At 42.5% G+C, this 21,240-nt stretch overlaps 1 protein-coding gene across 1 annotated transcript in view; it reads right to left on the bottom strand.

The window, feature by feature from the left end:
* The window catches only part of LOC124613031 (nitric oxide synthase, salivary gland-like), a 159,237-nt gene that overhangs the window by 44,712 nt on the left and 93,285 nt on the right, over window positions 1-21,240 (bottom strand). Inside the window, 1 exon segment of the mRNA XM_047141599.1 lies at window positions 3,231-3,318. Within this exon segment, the coding sequence (XP_046997555.1) occupies window positions 3,231-3,318 (88 nt within the window).

The following is a 21,240-nucleotide window of genomic DNA, read 5'->3' as shown; positions in this document are numbered from 1 at the left end:
ACAAGTGGGGCACTTTTGGGGTTCTTCTGTGGGAGGTTCTGGGTTTGAGGGGATGAGGAAGTGGCTCTGGTAATTTGCTTCTGTACCAGGTCGGGAGGGTAGTTGCAGGATGTGAAAGCTGTTTTCAGGTTGTTGGTGTAATGGTTCAGGGATTCCGGACTGGAGCAGATTCGTTTGCCACAAAGACCTAGGCTGTAGGAAAGGGACCGTTTGATGTGGAATGGGTGGCAGCTGTAATAATGGAGGTACTGTTGCTTGTTGGTGGGTTTGATGTGGACGGATGTGTGAAGCTGGCCATTGGACAGATGGAGGTCAACGTCAAGGAAAGTGGCATGGGATTTGGAGTAGGACCAGGTGAATCTGATGGAACCAAAGGAGTTGATGTTGGAGAGGAAAGTCTGGAGTTCTTCTTCACTTGAGTCCAGATCATGAAGATGTCATCAATAAATCTGTACCAAACTTTGGGTTGGCAGGCCTGGGTAACCAAGAAGGCTTCCTCCTACCCTTGTAACTGCCCCCGGTGTAAAACCTGTCCCATGCATCCTCCCACCACCACCTACTCCAGTCCTGTAACGCGGAAGGTGTACACGGTCAAAGGCAGAGCCACGTGTGAAAGCACCCACGTAATTTACCAACTGACCTGCCTACACTGTGAAGCTTTCTATGTGGGAATGACCAGCAACAAACTGTCCATTCGCATGAATGGACACAGGCAGACAGTGTTTGTTGGTAATGAGGATCACCCTGTGGCTAAACATGCCTTGGTGCATGGCCAGCACATCTTGGCACAGTGTTACACTGTCCGGGTTATCTGGATACTTCCCACTAACACCAACCTGTCAGAACCCCAGAGATGGGAACTTGCCCTTCAGTATATCCTCTCTTCCCGTTACCCACCAGGCCTCAACCTCCACTAATTTCAAGTTGCTGCCACTCACACCTCATCTGTCATTCAACAATATCTTTGCCTCTGTACTTCCGCCTCGACTGACATCTCTGCCGAAACTCTTTGCCTTTACAAATGTCTGCTTGTGTCTGTATATGTGCGGATGGATATGTGTGTGTGTGTGTGTGTGTGTGTGTGTGTGTGTGTGTGTGTGTATACCTGTCCTTTTTTCCCCCTAAGGTAAGTCTTTCCGCTCCTGGGATTGGAATGACTCCTTACCCTCTCCCTTAAAACCCACATCCTTTCGTCTTTCCCTCTCCTTCCCTCTTTCCTGATGAAGCAACCCTTGGTTGTGAAAGCTTGAATTTTGTGTGTGTGTGTTTGTTTGTGTGTCTATCAACATGCCAATGCTTTCGTTTGGTAAGTTACATCATCTTTGTTTTTAGATATATAATGTAAGATAGATTACTAGACTTCTTGTTAATGTACATACTGCCTTCAGAGAAGCCAAGTCAATGGGAGCAGCTCACTTACAATTCCATACACTTGCTTTCAGAGCTATAGAGGATAATGAACTAAATTAAATAATTGTCTCGTACTTTTAGAGCTATATAATTATGATGTCAGTTGTGTTTCCTGTGACTGGTTCAAGTGATATTTATCTGGAAGGAAATGAAGAGTGGAAATTTGTCAGGAAAGTTATGTATACCACTGAACACAAAAAAGTTTATTATGGGGTGTCCCAGGATTCAGTATTGGCCCTATTGTTATTCTTGGTTTTTATTAATGTCCTACCATAACAGTTTCCAACAGCAGATACTGTATTATTTGTAGATGATACCAGCTTCTTCATGGAAGAAAAGAATGATTATGAATGGGAGCAGAAAACTGACAAATGAGTAGAAAAGCAAAAAAATGTTTTAAGCATACCTATCTAGTTGCTAATGGCAAGAAAACTGTATAGATGAACTTCAACCATATCAGAAATCACACTAGAACCAACATACAGATTACATTAGAGAACAGCCAAATTCAGTGAAAGAAACAGATAATTTTTTTTTTTTTTAGGATTATGGGTGGGTGAACACTTAAGAGGGGAAAAACATGTGGAAAAAGTTAAACAAGTGTTACAGCATATCAAGAACACTCAGACTGTTGCAATTCTGAAACAGTGTTAAGTGCTTGTTAGACCTACATGTGCACTCTACTAAGATGTGATACTATTCTGGGAAATACACATTTGTAAAACAGTTATTTAAACTTCAGAAGAATGCTGTAAAATTATTAAAAGCGGTTGTGCACAGAGAATCAAGCAGCAGTATTCTTAAAGAATTAAAAGTCATGACCCACCATCTGTGTGTTCCATTGAGACTCATCAAGAGTTTCCAACTGTGTACAGTGAGGTCCACAGTTATGCAAGAAGGAATAGGGAGTACTTCCATACTCACACACAAAATCGGCATGTCAGGACAGTGTATTATATAAACCAGAATTCTCTTCAGTGCATTGAGAAATAAGATCAAAGAATACCAAACATAAATTTATTTAAAAGATAACTAAAGATATACTAACAACCTACAGCTTCTACCATATTAATAAATATTTGGAATATTGCTGAAAAATGTAGGTTCTGACTTTTAACTGACTCTTAATCTCTCCGCTCAGAAATTTACAATCATCTGTTTCTAGTATTACAAGACGAAACTAAACCTTTTTTACTTATATACTCCTCTTAATTAATATTTGAATGTGCCTACATTTTGTTCATGAATGTAAATATGTAAAATTTTATACTGTCTTGTAGTTTGACAGTTCCTGTATCATGAATGTGATAAAATGGGCATTAAACAGGTAAGTCATTAATAACCATTGTAAGTATTAATAAACTGCAGATAACTCAATGTAGCAACATGTCCCCCTCCTCACACTTCCACAACCAAAATATTTCTTCATTTATGCTCTGAAAGAGGAACTTGAGGTTTTTAAAGTTAGTAATACTACCTTTATATGTATTGTCAGACTGGAGTTACACTTTCTAAAAGGTTAAGTGCTGATTATCTCATTTATCAGTAATAGCCTCATCTCTCTGATGTTTTATTACATAATTTCTCAAATGCTCCCAGGGGCTCTGGTACATGCGTTATGGACTTACAAATGGGGGTCAGTGGTAGAGAACTGCTCTTGTAGTCGTCATGTAGCCAATTTTAATTTCAGTCTGTTCTCAGATCACACTGATACACTTACATTAGTTTTAAAAGTAAGTGAATGTTCTTGAAAATTTAATTTGGAAACAAAAAATATAACTGTTGTTTGTCATTCACACACTTTTTCATGTAATACTCACCTCCTTACGTATGCATATATTTCATCATCTTTGCCGATGTCATGCAGATAGTTTGAACATACACCAAAATGTAATGGCCCTCCACCACCTAAAAAGAAGGACCATACTATAGCAACAAAACTTAAGATACTTCAGTGAATATTTCACGTCGGTATGTAAAGAAGAAGAAAAGAAAAAAATCTTGAAGATTTATTTTTGCATTAGATTTTCCAGATATAACCTGTTTAGATGTTTCTGTTATGATGGAAGATTTTTGGTAAAATGTAAACAAAAAAAAAGAGTTATTCAGCAAAACTGCTCACTTCATATGTGAGGGTGAAAGGTCCTCACTAAATGACTTACAGTCTCTCTCACTGTGACATTTGTTACAGAGATTATGAATCACCTTCACTTTTTCAAATTAAACTATTGTAATTTCTACTGTTAGTGTTGTTCTAAAATGATATGAAACCAATGGCATTTTACTCTTGAAAATCTAAATTGTAGTTTCAGAGAAATTACAATATTTAGGACTTAGGATTTATCTGTCTTGAAAACCAGTTGTTGGCTTATGCTGAAGTTCGTGTTGTTAGATGGAGCTGGTAAAGTAGGCTGATGTTGCACTCCAGCTTAACATAGCTCAGAGTGTTTTACTTATAAAACTGGAATAGTGGAGAAAAGTGGAATTTCAAATGGATACTAATCACGCTTGGCAACATGTTGTTTGACTGACACTGGAAGACAAAGGACATCGCATTTAAGGGTGCTTCACCAGTTAATTATGGTAACTGTTCTGCTCTTGTTTTTCCAGAGTCTTGAAAGAAAGGTGTACATCAAACATTTAATGGATTTGTAAAACAGGGAATTGAAGAGCGCAAACTGTAAAATAATAACTTTGTGACATACGTTTAACGTCAGGATAAATACTTCCATTGCAAAATTGTGTCAGCAATAATAACACAAAGCAAATCACTAAATCACGTGATCATAAACATATTCTTAAAATTCCTTTTATTCATCAAGTCTTTGAAATGCCCACCCTCCACTGCACTAAGAGACTGAATGAATTCCTTCAATATCATTGTACATGTATTAAATCTCTTGGGTTTTTCAAAGTCTAAATAGATGTTATCTTTGAGTTTACCCCAGAAAATAAAGTCCAGTGGTGTCATTTGAGATGAATGTGCAAGCTAACTAACACCACCTTCATGTCCTGTCTATTGCCGAGGAAAGAGCTGTGTGAGTGATTTCCTAGCAACAAGCAAGTATTTAGTCAGGCACCCATCACTCATCAATTTATTTCAAATGGTACTTAATCTAGGAAAGCCAGTAGCACTCTGGTAGGAAATTGTGCATATATTTTACCCATTAGGGTTTCTTCAATGAAGAAGGACCAATCATGTAGTCTCCAATTAGTTGCACCAAACATTAACGCTCCACAGCCTCTAATGTTCAGCCCACTTCGGTGGCCCAATAATGCATATTTTTTACATTCAGCTTATGAAGATTTGTAAAGGTAGATTCACTGACAAAGAGAATTCTTTGAAGAAAGAACCTATTGGCTGATGTTACATTAGGCATCAAAACTCTATGCATCTCCTGTAATGCTACAAGTTACGTGACACATGATGTGGATGAAAGCTGTGAGCAAAGTGTGAGCAACATACCACAAAATCTACAATTCAGACAAATACAAAACACTGAACACTGTTGTCAACCTTTGCACCAAAACCTCAATCCTACTGAAATTTTGGTCGTATCTAAAGGCCTCGCCTTTAGCCCATACCCAAGTGTAACACGTTAGACTCATCAAAAAGCTGCTCCTTCTCCCAATCACATTTGATGAATATGTGCTGTTTTAAAGCATATTAGGTTGTTGCTCTGTTTATTGTTTATGCCATTATTTTTTATGCTCTGTTTGAAGAGCTATGATACTGAATACTGTGCAAGAGAAGGGATCTGGATTTGCAGTACATCTTAGGTTGTGGACAATCTTTCAGGTGGAAGAACACAGATGAAGGTGACATTTTGGATGTTAAAATAGATAACTTCATACTAAAAAAAAAAAAAAAAAATTAAAAAAAAAAAAATAAAAATAAAAACACAAGTACACTGGATGCTAATATAGAAGAGTGCTGTAATTGCTGGGATCAACATGATTCAGAAGACAACTATAAAATGTTATGGGGTAAGACTTTTGTGGTAAGAACAACTATAGACAATACATAAGTTCATTTGTTCATCAAACAATCACATTAAAAGAATTACTTCCATGATAGAGAAACTGAGTTTGTTGTGTGGAGAGGCAATTGGAGTTATTGAGTCGTGTAAGGTATTTTGATTTTCATGGTGTAGAGCAGTGATGGCACCCTCTGCCTATGGTACACTGGCAAAAGCAGGATCTGAACAACTCAGCATGTATGATCCAAGAGTTGAGGGGATACAAGTGGATAAATAAGCCTAAGCTGCTGCCTTATGGAGCTACGAAGAAAGAATTTGGAAGACTGCCAGGTGCTGGCTTCAAGCTAGCAGATTGTTTAATGCATTATGTCATTGGGCCACTTCAGTGCACGGCCAGGGGATACACACCTACATCTGGCTGCAAAACAGCATTACATTAAAAGTCTATGAAATGTCACAACTCTCTCTAATACTTTGTATTTGGACATTATGAAGCTCTTTCAGGAGATTCATGGCCCAGATGCTGATAGGCAAGTATGTTATCGTGTTGTGTTGATTTGAAGAATATTGGAAATGAGAAAACTAAGAAGAAAAAGGTACAGGGAAACAAAAACAAAAAAGTAACAGACTAAATAAGTGGAGGTGAGAAACTGTTAACACATAATAAATATTCAGTGCTGACCTCATGCAAAATAACATGGAAAGAAGCTGATAAAAAGGCTATTGAAGGGAACATCTTGGTATTTAAAGTGAATGCCAATTTGGATATATTTCAGTGTAACAGTCATTCGGGAGATCTATGAAATATGCAAGAGACAGAAGTAAAAATGTTACCGAAAATAAGCCAGATGATCTGCAGTTGCTAGTTCCTCAAGATACTTTTAGATACTGGTACTTGTTATTATGACTCCCACTGATTCCTTGTAATGCTTTAAGTAATTGTTGTAATTTTCACAATCTAAAGAACGTCATTGTTCAGTTTTTATAATTTTTTTTTTTTTCAAGTTTGAAGTTTACCTGCTGCGGTGGCTGAGCGGTTCTAGGTGCTTCAGTCCAGAACCGCACGACTGCTACGGTCGCAGGTTTGAATCCTGCCTTGGGCTTGGATGTGTGTAATGTCCTTAGGTCAGTTAGGTTTAAGTAGTTCTAAGTTCTAGGGGACTGATGACCTCAGATGTTAAGTCCCATAGTGCTCAGAGCCATTTGAACCATTTTGAACCAAATTTGAAGTTTCTTAGAGAAAAGGAAGTTGTTTGTTGTGAGCTACAACAGATTTAATGTATAAAAAAAATTTTGAAGTATTATGCTCACTATGATTACATAATTCTTTCTCTTTGTGTTCACTATTTGTGTTATAATTACCATAAAAAATGAGAGAACCATAAATTACGAGGTAAAAATACTACAATTGTAAATTATCTTCTTGTTCTGCTGGGATATGACAGACAATGTAATTTTTGTGTCATGCCATTAGAAATATACACTTTTGCAACCACTTAATTATCAATTTCACAGACTCATTGCAATGATGAGATGACAGTTTGTATAGGTCTGTCATGCAGTGTTATTTTGAACTACAGTGTTAACACTTCATTGTTATCAGTCCCTCCAAACAAAGCCAACTTGATCCCAACCTTGAACCGTGCCTCTCCCAGTTCATACCGCCTTCCAGCCATAACTATCTCACTGCAAACACCCCCTGGTCACCTTCCTTATATCCATCTTTGCTTCACCACCCATCCTCAGGGTACTTCCCAAGAAAACCTCTCAAAAGAAGAAAGGACAGCAATTGCAACTTCAAAACAGACCCAGATTGAATATCCTTCCTGCACACAAAGACTCCAACACTGCAACAAACCTCAGTGATTACCTGACAGAAGGATACTATCAACCGTTTGACTCCTCCACCTACATAGTGATCCCATCCCAGTCCATCTTAACCTTCAATCCCTATTTAAATCCTTAGGCACATTACAGAAACTCTCCTATGAATCAGTCTCCCTCTTCAACCCAATGACCTTGACACACCTGCTTTTCAAAGTCCTAGAAACCCTATTGTAGCTGGTTGCTGCAATTCCGCTGAAAGTATTCCCTCTCTCATCGATCAACATCTCCAACTGATTGCCTGCAGTGTAGCCTCTCATATCAGAGATACAATCAGCTGGAGGTCCCTGCTTATCAGTGTTATTGCTATCTTCGTGTACAACACCCCTCAGACCTGTGGCCTTGCTGCTATTGAACACTACCTCTCTCAACAAGCTTCCGACACGAAACCCATCACCTGATTCCATACCACAAATTTACTTCTTTGAGGGGAAGGTATGCAAACAAATCTGTGGCAGAGCCATGGGCACCTACATACCACCCTCCAATGCTAACTTATTTATGGGCCATTTAGAGGAAACATGCCTACCATCCCAAAATCTCTTGTCTGGTCCAGATACACTGATGATGTGTTCATGAACTGGACTCAGGGCATAGACACCCTATCCTGATCTCTCCACAACCTCAACACTTCCTCTCCCACCCGTTTTGTGTGGTCCTTTCGAACCCAACATGGCCACTTCCTTGATGTTGATCTCCACCTCTGTGATGGTTCTACGTATATCTTTGTCAATATTGAGCATACTAACAACCAACAGTACCTGCATTTTCACAGCTGTCACTCCTTTCACACCAAAAAACGAGTTCCTTACACCACGGCCACCTGGGAATGGCATACCTATAGTGATGAAGATCCCCTTGCTTAGTATGCTGAAGGTCTCAAAGGCCTTCACAGAGAGGCACAACTCCTCAAACTTAGTCAGCACAGGACTGGAGAGCAACTGAACTATGTCCTTCACCAGATTTTTGACTCTCTAAGATCATGCCTGGAAATGAGGGATATCCTACCTGTGATCTTTCCCACCCCTCCTACACGACATGTTGGTTCGTCCCTATGCAAACTGATCTTAACCTCTTGCCACAGGGATCGTATCCCTGTGTAAGACACCAGTAATCCTATTGTTCTTCATCTCCACTACCCCACACCTATGGAGCATTGTCTCAGTTGTGCAGCTGAATTTTTAATTTCATGGCACAAAGGAAATCAGAGAGTGCAACAGAAGTGATATCTATAATTCCCCAAGAAATTATTGTATGCTCTCTGCTGTTTTTAATGTGTATAAATAATTTGGGAGACAATGTGAACAGCCCTCTTTAAATTGTTTGCAGATGATGCAGTAATTTACCATTTAGTAAAGTTGTCAGAAGATCAGTACAAATTACATTATATGCTATAGCCAAAAAGGAGCAGTTTACCCCGAAGAATAAAAAAGGCAAGGTCTTCCACATTGATACTGCTGAATTGCAGCATTGCTTAAATTTCTGTTACACAATAAACAATACTAATTTAAAGGTTGTTGATTCAACTAAATATGCAGGGGTTACAATTATAAACAACTTAAGTTGGGACCATCACATAGAAAATGTTGTGGGGAAGGTGCACCAAAGGCTGTGTTTTATTTACAGAACACTTACATGGTGCAACAAATTTATAAACAGACCACCTACACAACACTTGTCCATCCTCTGCTAGAGTATTCCTGCACACTATGGGATCCCTTAGCAGGTAGGACTGATCTGAGAACATCAAAAAAATTCAAAGAAGGCAGCTCATTTTCTATTATCATAAAAAGGAGAGAGAATGTCAAAAATCTGAGATGCGAACTAGGATGGCACTCATTAAATCAAAGATGTTTTTCATTGCAGTGAGATATTATCACAAAATTTCAATCACCAATTTTCTGAATGCAGAAAATTTCAACTTCCACACACTAAGGGAGAAAGAACCATGGAAATAAAATGAGAGAAACTGGAGCTTGTAGGAAATAACTAGTTCTTCATTCTTCCCACATGCTAATTGAAATAGTTCAAAAATGGTTCTGCGAACACTCTGCCAAGCACTTGGATGTAGATTGCAGCATAGTGATGTAAATGAATGATTGGTGTTTCAGTCCAAATTGTTGCCTCAGCCTCCTATCATCATTACATTATCTTCTTTCCCAAGATTCTCCCCCAAGGAACCCAAATCACAGGTGACATCACTGAGTCCTGTATTTAGCTTCAAAAAAATCTAGTTATCTTTTAATCATATCCCACAGTGTTACATAGCAGTTCTTACATTTCCTCTCATGACTGTTTGTAGCAATAACATCTTCTTGGTCATCTTAACTTTTTCCTTTTTAGTCTTAATAGTTTACAGAAAGTTTTGGTTGAGAATTACGAATTATTTAGGTACAAAGGAGATGACTCACCGAAGGCAGATGTGCTGCATCATCGACAGGTACACAAACATAAAGTACAGAGCTTTGCTTTGCTAGCTTTTGGTGCTCAGTCGATTGCCAGCTCTTTCCTGGTCCACAGTGAGTGTAGTGAGGTGAGGTGGGGCGTGGTGAGGGATGGAGAGAGGCAGGAGGCAGGGAGGGTGTTGGGGGAAGCCTCTAGCAGCTTGTGGGAGAGTGAGGAGCTGTCTGTGGGCTAGCGGGGGTGCAGATAGAGGGACCATGCTGCAGATGGCTGGGCACATGATTTCACAGAGTAGGGCATGAGGTGGCAGTACACAACTAGCTGACATGAATTGGAAAGGGTACTGGGCCAGGGGATGGTGTCTGTATACACACACACACACACACACACACACACACACACACAAAATCATGTGGGGATGGGGAACAGCAAGTTACCTTAGGTTTAGGCCTGGGAGGTTACAGGATTGAGGATGTGCTGTAAGGATAGCTTCCATCTGTGCAGCTCATAGAAGCTGGTGGTAGTAGGGAGGATCCAGATGGCACAGGTTGTGAAGCAGCCATTGAAATCCTGTCTGTTGTGTTTGCTGCATGTTATGCCACTGGCTGGTCCATCTTGTTTTTGGCAACAGTTTGGTGGAGGCCATTCATTTTGGTTGACAGCTGGTTGGTTGTAATACCAATGTAAAATATTGTGCAGTGGTTGCAGTGGAACTGGTATATAACAAGGCTTTTTTCACAGGTGACCCGGCATCTGATTGGGTAAGATAAGACTGTGACAGGACTGGAGCAGGAGGTGCTGGGTGGGTGGATTTGGCAGGTCTTGCACAAGGGTATGATCACTGTGGCAGGTGATTGGGGATGGGAGTTGCATAGGGATGGACTAGGATGTAGTGGACGTTGGGTGGGTGGCGGAACACCATTTTGTGAGGGAATGGAAGTACCTTGGGTAGGATGCCCCTCATATCAGGGCCTGATGATAGATAATCAAAGCCCTGATGAAGGACACAGTTCAGTCATCCAGTCCCAGGTGGTATTGGGTGACAGAAGGGGGACGGCGCACTTCTGTGTGGTTGGTTCTTGTGATGGATCTGAGGATTGGGTGTATGTGGGGATATGGCATGGGAGATCTGTTTGTATATTAGATCAGAATGGTATTGCCAGTCTGCGAAGGCCTTCATGAGGCCAAGCTGTATGGGAGGGATTTTTTGGTTTGGAAGAGGTGGCAGTTGTAAAAGTGCAGGTACTATTGGTATTGGTGGGTTTGATGTGGTCCGAGGTTCGGATGGAGCCTTCTGAGAGGAGGAGATCGACATCCAGAAAGGTGGCACAATGGCTTGAGGAGGACTAGATGAAGTAGATTGGAGAGAAGGTGTTGAGATTGTGGAGGAATGAAGATAAGGTGTCCTGTCCTTGGGTCGAGATGATAAAGGTGTCATGAATGAACCAGGACAGGGTTTGGGGTTTGAGGAAGCTAGGAATATGTCCTCTAGGTGGCCCACGAAGAGGTTGGCATAGGAGGGTGCCATGCAGGCACCCATGACTGTGCCACGAATTTGTTTGTATACCTTCCCTTCAAAGGTGAAGTAAGTATGGGTTATGATGTAGTTGGCAAGGTGTATGAGGAATGAAGTGGTGTGTTTGGGAGAGGTAGTGTTCAATCGCAGAAAGGCCGTGGGCATGAGGAATGTTGGTGTATAAGGAGGTTGCATCTACAGTGATCAGTAGGAACCTGGGAGGTACGGGTGTGGGGATAGTGGAGAGCTGTTCCAGAAAGTGGCTGGTATCTTTAATGTGGGAGGCTAGGTTTTGGCCAATTGGTTGCAGATGTTGGTCAACAAGGGCTGAGATTCTTTTGTTATGGGCACTGTAATCAGCCACAATAGAGTGCCCAGGATTGTCAGGTTAGTGGGTTTTCTGGAACATGGAGAAGGTGAGTGGGTGGACTGTTGTTGGGGTGATTTGGGAGATGGATTGAGGGGAGAGGTTATGGGAAGGACCTAATGATTTTAGCAGGGATTGGAGATTTCGTTGGACTTCTGGGATGGGGTCACTTTTGGCAGACCTGATAACCCTCCCAGCAGACAAAGGTTCCACCACTGTGAACTGAGTGACTACCTGGCAGAGGGCCTCCACCAGTTGTCGGACACCTTCACCTAGGAGCACCCCTAGCTAGCCCACAGATGGCTCCCCACTCTCCCACAAGCTGCTAGATGCCTTCCCCCAACCCCGTCCCTGCCTCTCACCTCTCTCTGTCCCTCATCCTGCATCCCCACCTCATCCCAGTGCCCTCACTGTGGGCCAGGAAAGAGCTGGCAGTCGACAGAGCACAAAGTAGGGAGGCAGGTGTGTGTGTGTGTGTGTGTGTGTGTGTGTGTGTGTGTGTGTGCATGTTTCTCCTACAAGCTGGAAAAAGGAATTTCATTCCAAAAGCTAGCAAAGCAAAACTCTGTACCTTTTCTTTGTGTACCTGTTGAAGACGCAGCACTTCTACCTTCAGTGAGTTGTTTCTTTTATTCCTAAATAATTCCTTTTTAGCCTTGCATTTTATGCCTTGTACTTTGCTTCTAAACTTGATAGAATATCTACATGCTTTTGTGCACAGTTTCCAAAGTGCTGAAGCTATTGAGCTCTAACACTGCCACAGTGAATAACTCGAAGTGTAACTATGGTGCATCGTTCTAACAGTTCCAAAGAAAAGTGTGACTAGTGCCAATCCTGGCAAAGTGGGTTAACTCTTTCTAAATGTTATGGGTATATATCTACAGAACAAGTTTCAAATGCTTTATATACGTTGTCAAATGATTATCCTGTTATATTATTCCATCAGTCAGATACTTTTCGTATGTAGATTGAAATATGTTCTGCCCAAAAAATTAGAGATGTTTATTCTCTACAATTTGTGCCACATCAGTTGGAGAACTGTCCATTCTTATCTGTCCATTATGTGAAATTTCAAGTGGGCGAATAATGTGTGGGCACCTGAGTAAATAAATGAAAAATGAAGCATGGAAATGTTGCAGCATTTTTACATGCACACTATCCAGTTCATCTCCAGCATGGAAATTCTTATAGCTACACAGATGCCAGAACAGTTACCCATAAAATATCCCCTCCCAATGGATTACTGTGTCAATGCAAGATTTTCTGAAGAATAAGTCAGTTATGTTTTATATCACACATGTTCCAGAAAGGGTATGTCTGTCACAGTTTCACCATCCCTCCTCTGCTGTCACCTCCAACATACACTGTGAAATTGAGCCAGTAGATAACACACAGGCTGATAGGAAATGGGATGTTCAACAGCACACATCACATCACATGAAAATCAAAGAAAACTTACTTGTATTAACTATTCATGAAGTTCATCTTATTTAAGAATTTCTAACCTTCTCTTGAAAATTACATTCATGTATCAGTTTCACTGTATAGTATACATTGTGAGAAGTAACACCCCTTTTATTGCTCGCAACATTGGGGTTTTGGCAGATGGTGGTATGCAGAAGGTAAAGTCTGCCCAGAAGGGTACATAATTTTACCTTTTAATTCTTATAAAAAATAAAGTCTGAGGTCCAAGCCAATGACTGGACACTTGGTCTGAGTGCAGATGGAGTGTAGCCTGTTGACCACAGTAAAAGGAGAGGTAGGGGTGGCAGGCACCCCATCCTGACCAGCTTTTAATGACTGCAAGTGGAATGTAGTCTGCTGGCCACAGTACAAAGAGAGATAGGGGTGGCAGTTACCCCATCCTGACCAGCTTTCAATCCCAGAAAATATTTGTGGTATTCATTTTTAGAGCAGGCTAAATGGATCTGGGGGTGCTGGGGAAGTCTAGTGTTCTACCTGCTAGACTACGATGGCTGCCCTTAACTACTGTGTCCACTACAATAACTGATGCAAGTATAGGAAAATCCAGGATGGAATGTAACAATGTTATGAGAAGAGAAGTTGCTACTCACCATATAGCGGAGATGCTGAGCCGCAGTAGGCACAAAAAAAAAAAAAAAGACTTTCACAGTTAAAGCTTTTGGCCATTGGCATTTGTCAACAATACACACACACACACACACACACACACACACAACTGCAGTCTCAGGCAACAGAAACCACATTGCGAGCAGCAGCACCAGTGCATGATGGGAGTGGTGACTGGGTGGGGGTGAGGAGGAGGCTGGGGCAGCGAGGGGGAGGTATAGTATGGTGGGGGTTGTGTGGTGGACAATGAAGTACTGCAGGTTAGACAGAGGGCTGGGGGGAAGTATCGGAAAAGGAGAGAAATAAAATGACTGGATGTGGTGGTGGAATGGCAGCTGTGTAGTGCTGGAATGGGAACAGGGAAGGGGCTGGATAGGTGAGTGCAGTGACAGTGAGGCCAGGTGGGTTTTGGAAGTGTTAAGATGCATTGCAGGGAAAGTTCCCACCTGCGCATTTCAGAAAAGCTTTCGTTGGTGGGAAGGATCTATATGGCACAGGCTGCAAAGCAGTCATTGAAATGAAAGATACCATGTTTGGCAGCACGTTCACCAACAGGGTGGTCCACTTGATTCTTGGCCTTAGTGTCAGTGATCATTCATGCGGACAGACAGCTTGTTGGTTGTCAAACCTACACAGAATGCAGCACAGAGTTTGTAGCTTAACTTATAGACCACATGACTGGTTTCACAGGTAGCCATGCCTTTGATGGGATAGGTGATGTTAGTGACTGGACTGGAGTAGGTGGTGGTGGGAGGATGTATGGGACAGGTCTTGCATCTAGGTCTATTACAGAGGTGTGAGCCATGGGGTAAGGGATTGGGAGCAGGGATTGCGTAAGGATGGACGAGTAGATTGTGTCAGTTCGATGGATGGCTGAATACCACTGTAGGAGGGGTGGGAAGGATAGTGGGCAGGACATTTCTCGTTTCAGAGCACCACCAGAGGTAATTGAGACACTGGCAGAGAATGTAATTCAGTTGCTCCAGTCCTGGGTGGTGTTGAGTTACGAGGGGAATGCTCCTCTGTGGCCAGATGGTGGGACTTTGGGAGGTGGTGGGAGACTGGAAGGATAAGGCACGGGAGATTTGTTTTTGTACAAAATTGGGAGGATAATTATGGTCAGTGAAGTCTTCAGTGAGACCCTTGGTATAGTTCGAGAGGGACTGCTCGTCACTACAGCTGCGCCTACCGTGGTTGACTGGGCTGTATGGGAAGGACTTCTTGGTATGAAATGGGTGGCAGCTGTCAGAGTGGAGGTATTACTGGTGGTTCGTAGGTTTGATGTGGATGGAGGTACTGATGTAACCATCTTTGAAGTCTAGGTCAGCATCTAGAAAGGTGGCCTGTTGGGTTCAGTAGGACCAGGTGAAGCGAATGGGGGTGAAGTTGTTGAGGTTCTGGAGGAATGTGGATAGGGTGTCCTCGCCGAGGTTCTGGAGGAATGTGGATAGGGTGTCCTCACCTGTGGTCCAGATAGCAAAGATGTCATAAATGAATGTGAACCAGGTTAGGGGGTTTTTAGGAATGATTTCTCTAAATGGCCCATGAATAGGTTGGCATAGGATGTTGCCATGCGGGTGCCCATAGCTGTACCCTGGATTTGTGTGTAGGTAATGCCTTCAAAAGAGAAATAATTGTGGGTGAGAATATAGTTGGTCATGACGACTAGAAAGGACATTGTTGGTTTGGAATCCATCAGGCATTGGTAAAGATAGTGTTCAAAGGCCGTAAGGCCTTGGGCATTAGGAATGTTAGTATACAGGTAGGTGGCATCAATAGTGACAAGCAGGGCACTGTGTGGTAAAAGGTCAGGAACTGTGGAGAGTCGATGGAGGAAATGATTGGTATCTTTTATATAGGAGGGTAGGTTCTGAGTAGTAGGGTGAAGGTGTTGGTCTATGAGAGCAGAGATTCTCTCAGTGGGGGCACAGTAACCGGCCACAATAGGGTGTCCTGGGTGGTTATGTTTATGGACTTTAGGAAGCATGTAGAAGGTGGGAGTGTGGGGAGTGGTAGGTGTGAGTAGACAGATGGACTCCAGGGAGAGCTTCTGGGGTGGGCCTAAGGATTTAAGTAGTGACTGGAGATCCTTCTGGATTGCTGGAATGGGGTTACTGTGACAAGGTTTGTTGGTGGAAGTATCTGACAGCTGGCAGGCTCCTTCCGCCAGGTAATCCTTGTGGTTCAAAACGACAATGGTGTAGCCTTTGTCCATAGGCAGGACTATAACGTTGGGATCAGTTTTTAGATGGTAGACTGCAGTTCTTTCTGCAAATATAAGATTGGTTTGCATGTTGAGTGATTTGGGGAATGATGGTGAGGCAAGGTTTGAGGTTAAGAAATTCTGGAAAATTAACAGAGGGTGGTTTAGGAGCAGTGGGGTAGATTACAGTTGAATGGAGCAGGGAACTACCGTAAGTTAGGCAAGGTTCAATATTGGTCTTTGGTTGAGTCTGGTTGGTGGCAAAAAAGTGTAGGGACCATGAGAAGGAGAGATGGTCTTTAACAAGTCCTGCATGATTGAATCTGACAGTGGGGCAAAAGGTGAGGCCTTTGGAAAGGACTGATATTTCTGTGGGGCTAAGGCTTCTGCCCCCCACCGAGACACCCTACCCCCCCCCCCCCCCCCCCCCCGAACCATGGACCTTGCCGTTGGTGGGGTGGCTTGCGTGCCTCAGCGATACAGATGGCCATACCATAGGTGCAACCACAACGGAGGGGTATCTGTTGAGAGACCAGACAAACGTGCAGTTCCTGAAGAGGGCAGCAGCCTTTTCAGTAGTTGCAGAGGCAACAGTCTGGATGATTCACTGATCTGGCCTTGTAACACTAACCAAAACGGCCTTGCTGTGCTGGTACTGCAAACGGCTGAAAGCAAGGGGAAACTACAGCCGTAATTTTTCCTGCGGGCATGCAGCTTTACTGTATGGTTAAATGATGATGGCGTCCTCTTGGGTAAAATATTCGGGAGGTAAAATAGTCCCCCATTCGGATCTCCGGGCGGGGACTACTCAAGAGGACGTTGTTATCAGGAGAAAGAAAACTGGCATTCTACGGATCGGAGCATGGAATGTCAGATCCCTTAATCGGGCAGGTAGGTTAGAAAATTTAAAAAGGGAAATGGATAGGTTAAAGTTAGATATAGTGGGAATTAGTGAAGTTCGGTGGCAGGAGGAACAAGACTTTTGGTCAGGTGAATACAGGGTTGTTGTTGTTGTTGTTGTTGTTGCTGTGGTCTTCAGTCCTGAGACTGGTTTGATGCAGCTCTCCATGCTGCTCTATCCTGTGCAAGCTTCTTCATAATACAAAATCAAATAGGGGGAATGCAGGAGTAGGTTTAATAATGAATAGAAAAATAGGAGTGCGGGTAAGCTACTACAAACAGCATTGTGAATGCATTATAGTGGCCAAGATAGACACGAAGCCCACGCCTACTACAGTAGTACAAGTTTATATGCCAACTAGCTCTGAAGATGATGAAGAAATTGATGAAATGTATGATGAGATAAAAGAAATTATTCGGGTAGTGAAGGGAGACGAAAATTTAATAGTCATGGGTGACTGGAATTCGAGAGTAGGAAAAGGGAGAGAAGGAAATATAGTAGGTGAATATGGATTGGGGGTAAGAAATGAAAGAGGAAGCCATCTGGTAGAATTTTGCACAGAGCATAGCTTAATCGATGCTAACACTTGGTTCAAGAATCATAAAAGAAGGTTGTATACGTGGAAGAATCCTGGAGATACTAGAAGGTATCAGATAGATTATATAATAGTAAGACAGAGATTTAGGAACCAGGTTTCAAATTGTAAGACATTTCCAGGGGCAGATGTGGACTCTGACCATGATCTATTGGTTATGAACTGTAGACTAAAACTGAAGAAACTGCAAAAAGGTGGGAATTTAAGGAGATGGGACCTGGATAAACTGACTAAACCAGAGGTTGTACAGAGTTTCAGGGAGAGCATAAGGGAACAATTGACAGGAATGGGGGAAAGAAGTACAGTAGAAGAAGAATGGGTAGCTCTGATGGATGAAGTAGTGAAGGCAGCAGAGGATCAAGTAAGTAAAAAGACAAGGGCTAGTAGAAATCCTTGGGTAACAGAAGAAATATTGAATTTAATTGATGAAAGGAGAAAATATAAAAATGCTGAAAATGAAGCAGGCAAAAAGGAATACAAGCGTCACAAAAATGAGATCGACAGGAAGTGCAAAATGGCTAGGCAGGGATGGCTAGAGGACAAATGTAAAGATGTAGAGGCTTATCTCACTAGGGGCAAGATAGATACTGCCTACAGGAAATTAGAGAGACCTTTGGAGAGAAGAGAACCACTTGTATGAATATCAAGAGCTCAGATGGAAACCCAGTTCTAGGCAAAGAAGGGGAGACAGAAAGGTGGAAGGAGTATATAGAGGGTCTATACAAGGGCGATGTACTTGAGGACAATATTATGGAAATGGAAGAGGATGTAGATGAAATGGGAGATACGATACTGCGTGAAGAGTTTGACAGAGCACTGAAAGACCTGAGTCGAAACAAGGCTCCTGGAGTAGACAACATTCCATTATAACTACTGACGGCCTTGGGAGAGCCAGTCCTGACAAATCTCTACCATCTGCTGAGCAAGATGTATGAGACAGGAAATATACCCTCACACTTCAAGAAGAATATAATAATCCCAATCCCTAAGAAAGCAGGTGTTGACAGATGTGAAAATTACCGAACTATCAGTTTAATAAGTCACAGCTGCAAAATACTAACATGAATTCTTTACAGACGAATGGAAAAACTGATAGAAGCTGACCTCGGGGAAGATCAGTTTGGATTCCGTAGAAATGTTGGAACACGTGAGGCAATACTGACCTTACGACTTATCTTAGAAGAAAGATTAAGGAAAGGCAAACCTACGTTTCTAGCATTTGTAGATTTAGAGAAAGCTTTTGACAATGTTGACTGGAATACTCTCTTTCAAATTATATAGGTGGCAGGGGTAAAATACAGGGAGCGAAAGGCTATTTACAATTTGTACAGAAACCAGATGGCATTTATAAGAGTCGAGTGACATGAAAGGGAAGCAGTCGTTGGGAAGGAAGTGAGACAGGGTTGTAGCCTATCCCCGATGTTATTCAATCTGTATATTGAGCAAGCAGTAAAGGAAACAAGAGGAAAATTCTGAGTAGGTATTAAAATCTGTGGAGAAGAAATAAAAGCTTTGAGGTTTGCCGATGACGTTGCAATTCTGTCAGAGACAGCAAAGGACCTGGAAGAGTAGCTGAACGGAATGGACATTGTCTGGAAAGGAGGATATAAGATGAACATCAACAAAAGCAAAACGAGGATAATGGAATGTAGTCGAATTAAGTCGGGTGATGCTGAGGGAATTAGATAAGAAATGAGACACTTAACGTATTAGATGAGTTTTGCTACTAAATTTGTTAACATCGAGTATAGATTTAAGTGTCAGGAAGTCGTTTCTGAAAGTATTTGTGTGGAGTGTAGCCATGTATGGAAGTGAAACATGGACGATAAATAGTTTGGACAAGAAGAGAATAGAAGCTTTAGAAATGTGGTGCTACAGAAGAATGCTGAAGATTAGATGGGTAGATCACATAACTAGTGAGGAGGTATTGAATAGAATTGAAGAGAAGAGGAGTTTGTGGCACAACATGACCCGAAGAAGGGACCAGTTGTTAGGACATATTCGGAGGCATCAAGGCATCACAAATTTAGCATTGGAGGGCAGCAGGGAGGGTAAAAATCGTAGAGGGAGACCAAGAGATGAATACACTAAGCAGATTCAGAAGGATGTAGGTTGCAGTAAGTGCTGGAAGATGAAGAAGCTTGCACAGGATAGGGTAGCATGGAGAGCTGCATAAAACCAGTCTCAGGACTGAAGACCACAACAACAACAACAAGGCTTCTGGAGGAAAGGTTCATGACCGTGTTGCAGGTCTGTTTAAGTTCTGGATTCTTTGTGGTGGTGGGAGGGAGTTTTGGAGGGTGGGGTAAGTGTAGTAGGTCTGTGAGACAGTGTTTGCCAGTTGTGTGTTGCAGAAGTGATGGACAGTGGTACTCCAAGGCGGAAGTAGGAAGTGAGCAGGATGGAGAGCTTTTTGTGGTGGCATTGTGCATGTTGCTCAAGTTCCTGCAGGAAAAGAGTTTCATTGTGTGTTATGGATTTCAGGAATTTGGGATTGCGCAGCAGGAGAATTTTGCTGATGGAGAGAAGGTACTGCAAGAAGATTCGGGATTGGTTGCTATAGTTTTGAAGGACTATGTTGGTGAGGGCTTAGGATTGGCAGAATTTGAACAATTGGAGGTCATTGTGGAAGGAGGGGTGGCAGCCAGAGATGGGTGGTTTGATGGTAAGGCCATTAGGGGGGATTCCATGACCCAAGCAACAAAATTTATCGGCCTAATTCTACATTATTTATGCAATTTTTCGCATTTTTTCCACCACCATGGATCCTTGCTCCTTTCATCTGCATCAATATAAAAAATAGTTATCCCTAGCCAAATCCCAGGCTAAATCCCAGTTCCCAGTCCCACATACTGTTCCTGCATTGTTACTGCCATGCAATTTCCAGCACTTCGCATTTAGGATTTATTAGATCTTCCTGTTGCATTCAAATATGGAGTGTGGGAAGAATGACTGTTTAAATGCCTCTGTGCATCCTGTAAATAATCTAATCTTGTCCTCAAGATATCTGCAGGAGTGATACTCATGGGGTTGTACTGTATTCCTGGAATTATCTTTTAAAGCCAGTTATTGTACCTTTACTGTTGGCTTTTTCAGGATAGTTTGCATCTACACTCCTGGAAATTGAAATAAGAACACCGTGAATTCATTGTCCCAGGAAGGGGAAACTTTATTGACACATTCCTGGGGTCAGATACATCACATGATCACACTGACAGAACCACAGGCACATAGATACAGGCAACAGAGCATGCACAATGTCGGCACTAGTACAGTGTATATCCACCTTTAGCAGCAATGCAGGCTGCTATTCTACCATGGAGACGATCGTAGAGATGCTGGATGTAGTCCTGTGGAACGGCTTGCCATGCCATTTCCACCTGGCGCCTCAGTTGGACCAGCGTTCGTGCTGGACGTGCAGACTGCGTGAGACGACGCTTCATCCAGTCCCAAACATGCTCAATGGGGGACAGATCCGGAGATCTTGCTGGCCAGGGTAGTTGACTTACACCTTCTAGAGCACGTTGGGTGGCACGGGATACATGCGGACGTGCATTGTCCTGTTGGAACAGCAAGTTCCCTTGCCGGTCTAGGAATGGTAGAACGATGGGTTCGATGACGGTTTGGATGTACCGTGCACTATTCAGTGTCCCCTCGACGATCACCAGTGGTGTACGGCCAGTGTAGGAGATCGCTCCCCACACCATGATGCCGGGTGTTGGCCCTGTGTGCCTCGGTCGTATGCAGTCCTGATTGTGGCGCTCACCTGCACGGCGCCAAACACGCATACGACCATCATTGGCACCAAGGCAGAAGCGACTCTCATCGCTGAAGACGACACGTCTCCATTCGTCCCTCCATTCACGCCTGTCGCGACACCACTGGAGGCG

This window comes from Schistocerca americana, chromosome 4 (genome assembly GCF_021461395.2).
Source record: "Schistocerca americana isolate TAMUIC-IGC-003095 chromosome 4, iqSchAmer2.1, whole genome shotgun sequence".
NCBI classification, from domain to species: Eukaryota; Metazoa; Arthropoda; class Insecta; order Orthoptera; family Acrididae; genus Schistocerca; species Schistocerca americana.
The sequence above is the reverse complement of the archived record's forward strand: the minus strand, read 5'-3'. Positions and strand labels throughout refer to the sequence as shown.